This window comes from Egretta garzetta, unplaced genomic scaffold, assembly GCF_000687185.1.
Source record: "Egretta garzetta isolate BGI_Z169 unplaced genomic scaffold, ASM68718v1 scaffold136, whole genome shotgun sequence".
In the NCBI taxonomy this organism is placed as follows: domain Eukaryota; kingdom Metazoa; phylum Chordata; class Aves; order Pelecaniformes; family Ardeidae; genus Egretta; species Egretta garzetta.
The window spans coordinates 1,351,694-1,363,973 of record NW_009260066.1 but is presented as its reverse complement, the minus strand read 5'-3'; the positions used below and the strand labels follow the sequence as shown (position 1 = coordinate 1,363,973).

Below are 12,280 nucleotides of genomic sequence, written 5' to 3'. Positions count from 1 at the left end.
GACGTCACCTTCGGCGGTGACGCGACCCTCACTCCGTCAGTCTCGTCACCAGATAACGTGGAGCCAGGGAAGCGGTGGGCAAAAGCGAGGATTCGGGCGCCGCGAGCCGCCTCATCTCGTTAGGAAATTGGTGTTAAATTGCCCGAATCGGGCTGTTCCGCCACAGCAATGGGTACCGCACCACCGCGGCGTCGTTAAGGGTGGTACCGGCTAACGCATTGTCCTGGTTTGGCCCCCAAGTGATGTAACTGCAGGACGATTTTAGGCATTTCCACCAGATCTTTCTTTTTTAAGAAGACTTTATTCCAGCAGATGGCTATATAGAGATCACTACCGTTTCATCTGCTTTTCCATGTGGATTATTTTCCTCACAGTGTGTTGTCGCCGATGGCCAGGAGTATGATTTTCGAAGCATTTTTACCCGATTTTTGAATGCTTTTGCATCAGGAACTGAAGAAACACTGTTTTGAGAACAGAGGTTTTGGCAGCAGGTACGTACGGGGCCCGATGACCCCTGGGCTTCGTGCTGACGACTCCCCAGCGTGCCTTTTCCTTTATCCTGTTCCAAAACATCCTCCTTAGTCTCCATTGCACGAGCTAGCATATAACTAACTTTTCTTTGATGAGCAAGAGCCTCCTCTTTGTCATTTACCTGGGTATTTTTTTTAAAAGAGAAAGAAAAGAAACTATAAGTCCAGAACAAGGCAGTCTATGTAAATCGACAGTTACATTTGCTCCCCTGAGGACTCACGATGAACAGTTTAACAAAATACTAACCAAATCTATTAACATCTTCAGGATTTCATGAGGATTGTCAACCTGTTCAACTTTTCTGCAGTCCGCACCTGATGACAGCAGGCTGGATAGTTTTTGTCCCAGACTGTTCTTGTTCCCTTGTAACTTGACACGTCCTAAGGAAAACAAAAATACACGAACTGTGGAACTTAGGAGAGAAAAACTACTCAGGGATAAAATGGGCATGCATAAAACTGGATTCTGAAAAATCTCTTCTAAAAGGGCAATGCAAGCTACAGCTTCTCCCACAGTACGTAAGATGGCAGGTTATTTGCACGCAGCACCACCCTTAGCTTAAAGGCTAAATTGACCTTTCATCGTATATGTGGGCAAATTGAAAATAAAATTCTTTTTGCTGTGTGGAAAATATACTTTAACACTCTAGTTAAACAATAATTTGTGGCAATTTGTTTTTAAAGAGTAGGTAGCCTGAAAAAAAGGGGGTTTCAACAGAAGCTGTTAAAAAGATTCTAAGATTTTGAAAAAGATTAAAATACATTAAAATTGTGAAACATATGTATCAGAATATAGAGCTGGGAAACAATGGCATGGGTATAGGGGAAACAGATATTTGAGATGTATGCTGTTTTGGTATTACATACTGAAGCTGCTCAAGGATTCTAGAAGACCCACCAAATTTCTAAGCCTGGCACCTCCAGGTCAATGGCTAACGCAAATACTCGAAGTGCCATTCATAAATTCTGCTATGCTTTTGACCATGACATAAACACTTAAATATTCTCCTTACCCTTTTTTGTAAGAAGAAAAGGATAAGAATTATTCCTCTTTTACAGAGTGCTTTGTAGCTCACAGATGACAATGAAGTATGAGAAGAGTGATAAATACTGATATAAATACGCATACATAATAAAAAACTGTGTTTTATTTAGTGTTTCAGTGAAAGCTTAGTATACATTTTTTGCGTTTCTCCTCCTTCCATAATTTTTATCCAGAGATCATGTGAAAAAACCCAGCATATTAAATTGCTGATAGTACCTAAAATGGCCGGGCTAAACTTGCCAGATACTACCTTTTTTTTGCTATTTTCAAAATAAACATCTTTAATATCCAGAATGTCACCCTGGCTAACAGCTTATTTATTTTAGCATGTTTTTACTCACATAATACAGTTCATGGATGCGTAGTAAAAAAAGGCTACTTTAAAAGCCTCGACTGGTAGCTCCAATGACCTACACTAGTATTTATGTAGTCCACTGATACACAGACACCCTTACGTTACACGTGTGAAATTTCTGGTAGAAATTCTTTAGCTACATGACACACTATATAACGTATTTACAGTTTTGACATAACTTTGTTCCTTTTTTCTTTACTCTCCAGAAACCTCAGTCAGCAATTAAGCCACAACCATACATTTAATACAGTGAGAAAGTCTGCCTGTGCCACTTCTCAGCTGACTTCTTTTCTATTCAACCGTTACAGATATATAGCATGCCCAATTACCATCATCTTTCAGACGTCTCCAGTTCATAAATTTTGTTTGCTTCTTAATCTTTATCACTTCTGCAAGCCTCAGGGCTTGGTCCTTCCTCTGCATTAGCTGCTGCTCAAATGCAATTCTGAAGGCATCTGCCATTATGTAAGCTTCATCTTTACTCTTCTTCAGATTTTCAACCTGGTTTAAATTCAGAGAAATTTTAAAGTCTATTAAGCGATTTGGGAGCAACAGAAGATTTAAAATATATATTAAAAGACAGACTGAAGCCATTAACGCTGACAACTTTTAAATAAATATAACCAAAGAAGTAGTAGCAACCAAACAAAGAGGGTTTTTGCCACGTTAAGAAAAACATTTTGAAATGCATATTGAAGTCCTCACTCTTCCTTTTCTATGTGTGCACACACCACCACCCATCTACTCGGACAAGCTGCCAGCAGTGCCTATTTATCTTCGCATGTGCAGAAGAGCTCAGGGAGGGCATTAATGTCCCTTGCTAGTTGGGCCAGGAGCAAAAGGAGCACCAGAATGGTATCTCTGGCAGGGATAATAACTTTGATACAAAAGGGACATGACAGTACTTCTTTTCAAAACCTGTAAGTCCACTGGAACTTCTGCAGTGGGACCATGAGGATGGTTACTGCATTTGCAGAGTCAAATACAAATCAGTAGAAAAAGTCTAGAACTAGAGAATTTCACTAAGTTAAAAGCCTTAAGAGCTTACAAATCATGTTATTGGTTTAAGCGTGATGTAAATACACAGTTTTCAGCAAGGTCAGCTTCTTCACCTAGCTGAGTGAGTGGGCTTGCGAGTGCTGCTGTCGATGCGAGGGAGGGGTGGAACGCACTGCCAGGGAGGAAGGGAAAGGGTCAGCGGTAGTCCACGCTCACACTGTGCATATATTTGTAGAGTGCATACACTTAGAGTGGTTTTTTCCTTTTTTTAGATTAAAAAATATGGGTGGGAGGAAAAAGAATGAGAAAGAGAATTTTTTTTTTACTAGTGAAGCTGACTGATACCATAATTATTAGTTTTATATCAGCAAATTTTAGGGCATTACAAGCATTACAAAAAACCATTACATTATTTCTGAGAAGCATTCTTGTTTTAAGACCCATAAGTTTGTGTTAGCTCCAGTAGACTGTTTCTGGCTTTATTTGGTTTTGACTACAAGCTTGTTTGTATCTAAGCGAAGCAGCATTACCTCTTGCTTGAGATGGAGAAGTTGCTTTCGAGTTACAGCTGCCATTTTAGCACAGGGACAAGGTTGCCCCCCAGAATTATTGCAGGTGCAGGCTCCAAGAACTGCCAGCTTAAAATCCAAAACAAAACACCAGTTAACTATCTATCTGCATACACAATGCAATCCAAGAGATGCCACCTGACCAGCAAAAAACCATCCTGAAACTACAAAGGAAGTGTAAAGGTCAGGGGAAGCTAGCGACAAGATATTTAGGCAGCATTTGTTTTGACTCACAACCACACGCGTGACATGTATTTTTCTGCAAGATAACCGAAAGGCAAAAACTGTCAGCCTGTGTATGCGACTCCATGCAGGCTTCACTAGAATCTTTTTCACTCAATAAAGTAAAGCAGTAGGCATAGGAGTTAAGAATTTAGACATTTGGAAGAAAAAAACAAGCATGCTGGCTTGTGAAAGATAGCCTGATGCTCCTTCTGTCTACTCTTCCTCTGCAAGATAGGAATCATGACACACCACAAATTAGAAAACTGATTAACAGCCATGCAAGGGTGTATTGTCATTAGCTAAAAATGGGTCCAAAGAAACAGTAAAATAATCAGTAAGCAAAATTTATCTATACATTTTTAATATAAACATATCTTTGAACCAGCCATTTTGAAAAACATGTAAGTCATACTTACTTCAAGACCTGTAAGATCTGTAATGTCACTTTTATTCAAGGACATGTTTTCCTGAACAACCTTCTGTTGTTTCACATCTAGCATTGCAAGAAATTCCAAGCACTGCTGATTCAGGACTATGAAAGAAAACAAGGAAAGTGATTAAAAAGTCTGCTGCTCTGATTTCTTGATTTCTGGGTTTAATTACACCCAAATCGAGCAGTTCTGTTGTTTAAGCATCAGTTTGGGAACGTGATGAGACTATGTAGATTTAGAAACTCCGATCCCAACTGTCTTTCCTTCTGTGTTTTCCTAGAGGTAACGACCCACTTACAGAGTTACCATCCTGTATTATCAGTCTGCCTCAGTCCTAAGGGCTCGTCTCTTTGTACACTTACAACTAAGGCAGCTGATCTTCTAGGGTAGCACAATATTGGGAAAATAATGATGTGTATCAGCTATTTTAAAGCTTTTTGGAAACCAAAAACAAGGGAAAGGGGCTTGAGCCATCTGACCCAGCCAGATGCCTGTACAACCTGCAGTCTGAAAGCCTTCCCTATAAAGCTGACACGCTCAATACCTCAAAGTTTGTGCTATGGGAATCTTGGAGTATGTTAAAAGTGAACATCTCTGACACAGACTGTCACTGCAGCAGGAGCGCTCGGTGGTTCCCCTGGGTGCCGTTGCCTCCTTCCAGGATATGACTGGGAGCATGGACTGGTTGTTTCCCTCCACACCCAGGGTGTCGCCACACCCGTGAGATAAGATAGGTATACTTCTTTCATACCTGGTCTACTCTTTAAGCTATGCATAGCTGACTTTTCCTATAATTTCATGGCTTTTTTTTCAGTTCAAGTGACAACATGAGAAGAAAAACAAACACAACTTGTCTGTTTAAAGAGGGTTTCTGCATATCCACAAGTATCAGCTGCCAGTAACAAGAGACTTATCCTGACAGAAAGATTCCTTCATAGCTAAATCCTGCATTATTCCTGAGAAACAGTATGTGAAGAGGAATAGCTGTTGGTGGCTTACTTCCATTTTCAGCTTTAAGAGTTTTAACTTCTTCTGTTCTCAGTTTCAATGCTTCCTTAAGAGCTGCATTTTCACAATATATCCTGCAGAAGTCAGAAAAAGGCTGTATTATCTTTAAAAAAAATACTTTAAAATAGGCACTTAAATGAAAAAAAAATTAGCCTGTTGAATTGCTGTATCTGATATTTCTGCAAATTAAATTTAGGATTACTGACAAGACTTGAACTGAAAAGAGTTGAGTATTTGACAAGATCCTATCCATGCAGCATTATACAAGCAGTTTCCTCACTTGTAAATTTTTTAATGGAAAATACTGTAAAAATTTTCCATACCAATACCTGTACCAGTGATATGTAGTATGTTGTTAGATCTGAATCTGCTAGCCAGGGGCCAGCAAGCAACCTAAAGCTACTCACTCCTAACTAACTCTCTGAAAAAAGTTCTGTGTGTAGGCTTGGTGTGTCTGGCAGAGAACCACAGCTGAAAAAGCAGGCTGCGCCAGGCTGGCTTCGGTGGCGTCACTCCAGGTGGCTCGGCAGGGAGCAAAACCAAGAATCTCTACACTCACACCGAGGTTTCTCTGCCAACAGATAGCACAAGCTGTTTAAACAGGCTCACCTTGTTTCATGAAGCCACACCCTCACACAATCAATCTAAACACATCCAAGTACGTTCAAGTGAATGTTAAGAAAGAACATTTAAAAAATCATTCACGTCCTAAGTAGGTAGTGCCAGCAACTTCACAGTTTGATAAGAGGTGAGTTTAAGTACCACCTTGCCACTAGAAACTCGAAGAAATGTGTTATTATGAACCTCTGGAACACTTGCTAGAAATCTCTTACTTCCTTGAATGAATAAAATTGTTATTGGACATGTGACAACATGGCTCTGGTCTTAATTTTAGAAAGTAAACTTCCTGTATTCTTAATGCTGTTCTCAACAACAGCTGTACTTTCAAGCATTGCAACCTGAGAACATACAATATGCATTTATAATACATTTTTCCTTGAAGTTTTAAAGTATTTCCTTCTTGGAGAGGAAAGTGGCGTTTGGGAGTCCTAAATGTCAAAGCAATATAATTTTTTTTGGTGCATCTCTTCAGCTTTCAGTAAATGCAGCATAATGTATATTCATGGTTTTGTTTAAAACTAAATAGTATCCTGAATGATTTCACTTTGAATAAACATAGGAAAATACACATTCTTCTCATCCTGCTGTCTCCGATACCAGAACACCTTTTTGCAAAGCAGATTGGGCTTCTAGCTGGCAGTTTTTGAAGCCACATCTCTAGCTTTCAACAGTTAACAGTAGTGTTGTTGCTCAAAATTACCGGGCTACACTTCCTACTCTCCTAAATTGGGAAAGCCAAAGGGTTTTTCACAAGCTATCCCTTAACAAGTGTAACTAAGATAACGTGTGAACAAGTATCTTAACAAAACTTTTCTGACAAATGAATAGTTTGTAAACTTTTGGCTTATTCTTTGGTTCAAAGTTTGATAATTTGAAATAAAAATCTCTGCTGAAATAATTGTAAATCTGACGGGTGGACATCAGAGATACAATTTCTACAAGTAAGTGAGCCTGCTGGTCACATTTTTCAAGGTAGGCCTGTTATTGCATTATTAATCTAGGGCCTCTGGCATCTTCTGCTCACCTAAGCACACCCGCTGTCCGCCCAGAGTAACTCTTACTTAAAACAAAGAACCAGTTGACCAGCCTTTCTCAAAAGCATTCTATTCTACCTGTACGTATGCTCATACCTACAATGCAAGAAAATAAAGCAATGATTAACCAGCAATTACATTTCCACATGCATGCACATCCCATTATTTGCTATGCCTCATTTGTATCTAAAGTAAATAAGGATAGTCTGGCTCCAGCTGGCTAACATGAGAACGTAACAGGATGAAAATGAAAACTCAGCCTAGCAAAGCTAGCCTGTATACACAGTAAAGAATTGAGGCTTAATAATTTTAGTATTTAATTGAAAAATACAAATGTGACTAGCATGAGAATTAAATCTTCCCAAATCTGGAAGGCAATTAGTAAAACACAGAACCCTCAGAAAACCTGATGAACCCAACTTGGAACACAAGAAAGATGACACGTAGCATTCAATGCAATTAAAAAAAAAAAACCCTGAAGATACACAGTGTAAGTCAAATACCTGTCATATTTTTCTGTCCATGTGTCTTCTATGTTTTTAAATCTATCCTGATCAAATTCAATTTCCCATTGCAAAATATTTATTTCCTGTGGAAACAAAACAAACCTGCAGCAGTTATTACAAGCCTCCCATGAAAGGAAGAAGAGGAGCTGCTGGTGCTGACTCAGCACTGGCAGCAATCTAGGTGACCAATGATGATGACAATCTATGATACTGTTAAAAATACATTGGTGCCAGACACCAAAAAGTTTCTGCATAACTGATCTATGGATTCCAGACCGTGTGGCATGAATTAACGCTTGTAGTGGCTCACGACAAAAACAAACCCACGCTGTCACATTTCCTGGTCCCCTTACCATTCTGCAGAAAGGTCACATAGGAAGAAAAACAAAGCATAAAACTCAGTTTAACAAGGTAGCTCAGTGCCAACTTCCTCGTTCCTCTCCCCCTTCCCTATGAAAATTGGGCACCCGTTTCCTAGACTCACTGGGAAGTTCCGGCTCAACTAAGAAACAGTGCAACTCACTATGAATGACTGTGAATCTCACAACAAAGATCAACTGAAAGTACAGACAGAACTCCAGGAACTTCTGAGTATTATTTGTACACACTATAGTGTGAAAACATTTAGATCAAAGTAGTGCTACACTAACATTTTCCCTTTCTACTAAAAAGGAATAAGAATACTTTAAAAAAAACCCTGGAACTAATGGCAGATTTGTACTGATTTAAATAAATACTCTGACAAGCCCTTATTAATAGCAATGGTTTTCTGTATTTTTGAAGAGGTGTGAAGGAAACATGCACCCTTACCTTTTCTAAAGTTCTCTTTTCTTCCTCACTTTTTTGAAGCATTGCTTTTGTATGACTAGTAGCTTTATTAAATACTGCCTAAAAAAGAAAAAAGCATATATCTGTTAAATACTGTAATTAAGTTTACTTAATTTGGCTTTAGCCAGATTTTCAGTTTTACATCAAGAGAAGTTCCTATGTTCACATTCTTAGTTAAACAGGAGTGTGCAGAATTACAGACACTAGCAACCTGCTTGTAAGTGCCAGTGGGTTCTAATTTCAAGCGACTAAATTGCTATGTTGCGTAACAAACTTGTGTTTCAATCCAATAATCTTTTCTACTGAATAATGTAGCGTCATTTGAAATGAGATCATGTCTTCTTTAGGGCTTGTCCACAAAATCAGTTCTTAAAAAAAATTGCTTACAACATACTTATACTTTGATCCAGGTGCAACTTACTAAGAACGTCCGAGGGTAGAAACTGCAGAACTATAAACGGTTTATGCAAGTAGGCTAAAAAATGGGAACTGATTTCAACATAATGCATGAGATAGCAAATAAAATACTACAAACTGTGAAAAAAAGACTGACCTAACATACTGCATAGTACTCCTCTAAGACAGTAGCTGGAGTAGGCAACTGAAAATACCTGTGCTTTGCAGCAGAATTTCAAGCACTGGCAAAATCTGTAACTTAAAGGACCGGAAAGAAGGCCTAATTCTTTAAGTTAAATAGCTAAACCTTCAAGGTTCCTCAAACCAATCATGAGAATTTGCTACAACAGTAAAGTCTTCTTAAAGAACTACAGCAGTTCCATGCAGAAAAAGTAGTAAATCGTAGAGGCCGAGTGTGGAGACACTTGCAGACTCAGTGCTTTAAAATACAGACCTGGGAAGAACTTAAGATTTGGGGGGCAGGGGTTGGTGAGGAGTGGCAGGAAGATTTCTTCTGTTTTCTTTCCACTAAGTACCTAAATGATCTCTGAAGAACTCCTACCATGCTCTGCAGAATTCTTAGGGCTTCATCTTTTCCTTCAAGCTGTCTTTGTGTCGCTTCAAGCTCAACTTTCAAAATTTCAACTTCCTGAAGCAAAATGAAATAGGTACACTGTGTAAAAGCTGAGGTAATCCTGTTAAAACTCGACTATAATAGCAATGTAAATTTGCGCTCTTCAAAAAACAAATACAATTCTTTTCTGACTAATAGCTTGCTTGTGATGAAGAAATGTTAACAGTGCCTGTTAGCACAAAATCCTTAAAGAAGAATACTTGTAATTATTATCCCTTCTGATCTTTTCCAGTGTATTTGGAAAATAAACCACTAAATGCTACAGTTCTTCCTTGCTGAAAAAGTTGTATATACCAACACAGGTCTGGAGCTTTAAAGCAAGTAAGCAAACCAGAAGAGCAAATATATATGCATGCAAATGCACACAGCAGATGCAAAATATAGTAAGTATTACTCTCTCTATATATAATATAAATGCTACATTCCCTATATATAAGGTACTATATATTATACAAAATATCCATACTCTATAGTGCAGAGAGGTTAGAACTGTTAGATCAAAACCACTACTTGTCCAGAAGAAAACAACAAAACAGATTCCAGATACAAAACAGATACAAAACTTTTTTATAGTTCTTCCAGTCCTATTACTTCAGTGATTGATACTGAAATTGTACCTGGGAGCAGTGGCAATTTATCAGTTTTGTCTAATTGAAAATTAATAAGGTTCCTTGACATTTTGCTTGCACCTTGACAACTTGCTGTGCACTGAAGGTTCTTCATGCTAAGACAGCTTGAAAATGACCTACCACAGTTAAAGATGTTAAAGAACACCGTGCAGATGAAGTGTAGATTTTTACAGCTGAGATTACCCTGCTCTTTCTGCCTTGACTGATGCAAACACATTCAACCATGTTAAAATTAAAATCTTAGAGTTAACCACCTTTCAACAAAAATGCAGTAAAAACACAAAGACTATTCTGTTTACACTGCTGATTTGCAGGACCAAAGCTCAATAAAAAAAGAAAACTTGCTAGAAAAGGAGTACAATCCTTTTAATATTCTTTACCTCTTTAAAAAGGTACCCCCTCCCCCCCCAAAAAAAATAAATCCAGAGTATAAACTGCATCTCATACTGTGATTTCCTGGTATGAAATTTAATGAGTCTCCCAACTAGTGCTCTAATTTCATGAACCTGAGTCCATCCAAGATTCTGGACATGCCAAGATCTTCAGCTAAACTAGCACTGTGCTTTGCTTTGCTACATGAAATGGAAATGCAGATTTCAAGAGTAGCACGCTCGGCACAAGTTACTAACCTCTAAAGCTTCCTGAAGTTGTTGCTTTAGTTCTTCATTTGACACTTCAGTATTAGATTCTGTAAGATTGATAGGAAATATTAAACTATGAGATATTAAAATATTTACAAAAGAAAACATGAGAATTTGCTTTAGCCTGAAAACAGGGAACACACGAAGCTGAATTTTCATCTTTTTTTTTCTTCTGGAGCTCATACACAGATTTAGGAAATACATAAATACTAAGCTCAAACACATAGTTTCACAGTTAAGGAAGTGAAATGGGAAAAAAAGATCAGTTGTAAAGAGACCTAGAATAAGGACAATTATTTTAGAATCTCCTTTAAAAAAAAGAACAACAAAATTGCCATCTTGATTCAAAAAATAATGTCATCTTTTAGATCCTTTTTAGATTGTGACTTTTCAACCACCAAACTCAACACAACGGTAGCTAGCACTATTAGAAGCAGGGGCAATATTCAAGAGACTGTGGTGAAATACAGTGGTCAAGTATTCCACAAGATCCAGTATTCCTCTATTCCTCGATTACTACTGGTACCGTTTTCCTTAAACTGGGCAACGCAGAGATATGTTAAGATGCAGCCTCCTACTAAGTGGAAATCAGGTTCATCTGGACTTCAGTCATACTTTCATGGGTATCGCTGTGCGGAAGACCTAGGTCTAAGACAAGCATCCTACAGAGACAGACAGAAGGATGGTGAAACCAATTAGAATTATGCTGCCCTTGTAACATCTCTCTGACGCTGCTGAAACCAGTAAAGAATAATTACATGGTGTAGCTTACTGCTCTGTGTGGAGAGGAGAGTGGGGGCTTGTTCTAAAGGAGAGAAATAAGCAAACTGTATGGAAATACTTCAGTCAAAATACTAACAATGGCTAAAAATGTAAGGCAAAGCAGCTAAAGTGCAGCGAAAAGCACCGGCTTTATTTGATTTTATTCACAGCAGCATTGTCTTCACAAAAAAACCTGAATGCCAACACCGGGAGAAGGGAGATGTGCAGATTCGAAAAACAACTGCTTAACCTCAAGATGATGCAAATTCACAAATTTCAACTAAAATAGTAAACAGGATTTTGATGTTTTAGCCACAAGCTTTGGGTACACTCTCGGGGAAGACACACTTAAACCAGGAACCCAAGCAATTCCACTCAATTTCGTACATATATTTGGAGAAAAACAAATATGCTGACCCCCACCACGGGATGCTCTTTGCTAAACGTCACTGCCAAATGCAAAACTAAACACTTCAAAAATGGTCATTCTAGGCTAAGAAGGGCCGCAGCCTCATTGACTGAAAAGCAATTCTGCTGTCTGTGTTCTGGGAGGAAGATCGAGGGGCAGAGGCTGCCCTTGCTGCCTCAGTGCCACTGAGCATCTCCTCTCGGGACACGGACAGCAGACCCGCAGCCTGCGAGGTCGCGCTGGATCCCAGCTGGCGTGCAACACACAGCCAGTTCTCGGAATCCTTCAGAGCTTTCAGACTGTTTTGGCCAACAGTCTGAATTAAAACTTGGTGACATCCGGTGAAGCAGCTGAACTGCTTGGTTTCACTACCAAGACATTTTTCTCACGGTGAATAATAAACTTCCAAATTACTCTTACCACAGCTATTTTGTCGGGCTGAGCTAGTAGCAGGCTTTTTGGATGATCCATTATTGCAAACACTGTTTCGTTTTGAACTGGGAAGAGCTGCAGCATCGCTTTCTTCCACTCTCCTTGCTGACAGGAGAGAATTACAAACATTTCCAGTCCCCTTCCGAGATCTAAACGAATAGGAGTTTTGTAAATTTTCCCCTTCACGAACACCTCCGGGTCTCCTCCCAAGTCCGTTTCCCAAGTC

The 12,280-nt window shown here is 38.9% G+C and overlaps 2 protein-coding genes across 2 annotated transcripts in view; both read right to left on the bottom strand.

Annotated features, from left to right (window-relative positions):
• The window catches only part of ZFYVE16 (zinc finger FYVE-type containing 16), a 42,901-nt gene that overhangs the window by 30,174 nt on the left and 447 nt on the right, over window positions 1-12,280 (bottom strand). The window lies entirely within an intron of this gene.
• On the bottom strand, window positions 317-12,280 carry CCDC125 (coiled-coil domain containing 125; the record flags this gene model as incomplete). The annotated part of the gene is made up of 11 exons (XM_009641108.1): window positions 317-652; window positions 778-911; window positions 2,260-2,431; window positions 3,460-3,567; window positions 4,140-4,255; window positions 5,154-5,236; window positions 7,321-7,406; window positions 8,134-8,211; window positions 9,110-9,196; window positions 10,440-10,498; window positions 12,043-12,280. Coding segments are annotated over 11 exons (1,497 nt in total), but the record flags the coding sequence as incomplete, so codon positions are not given.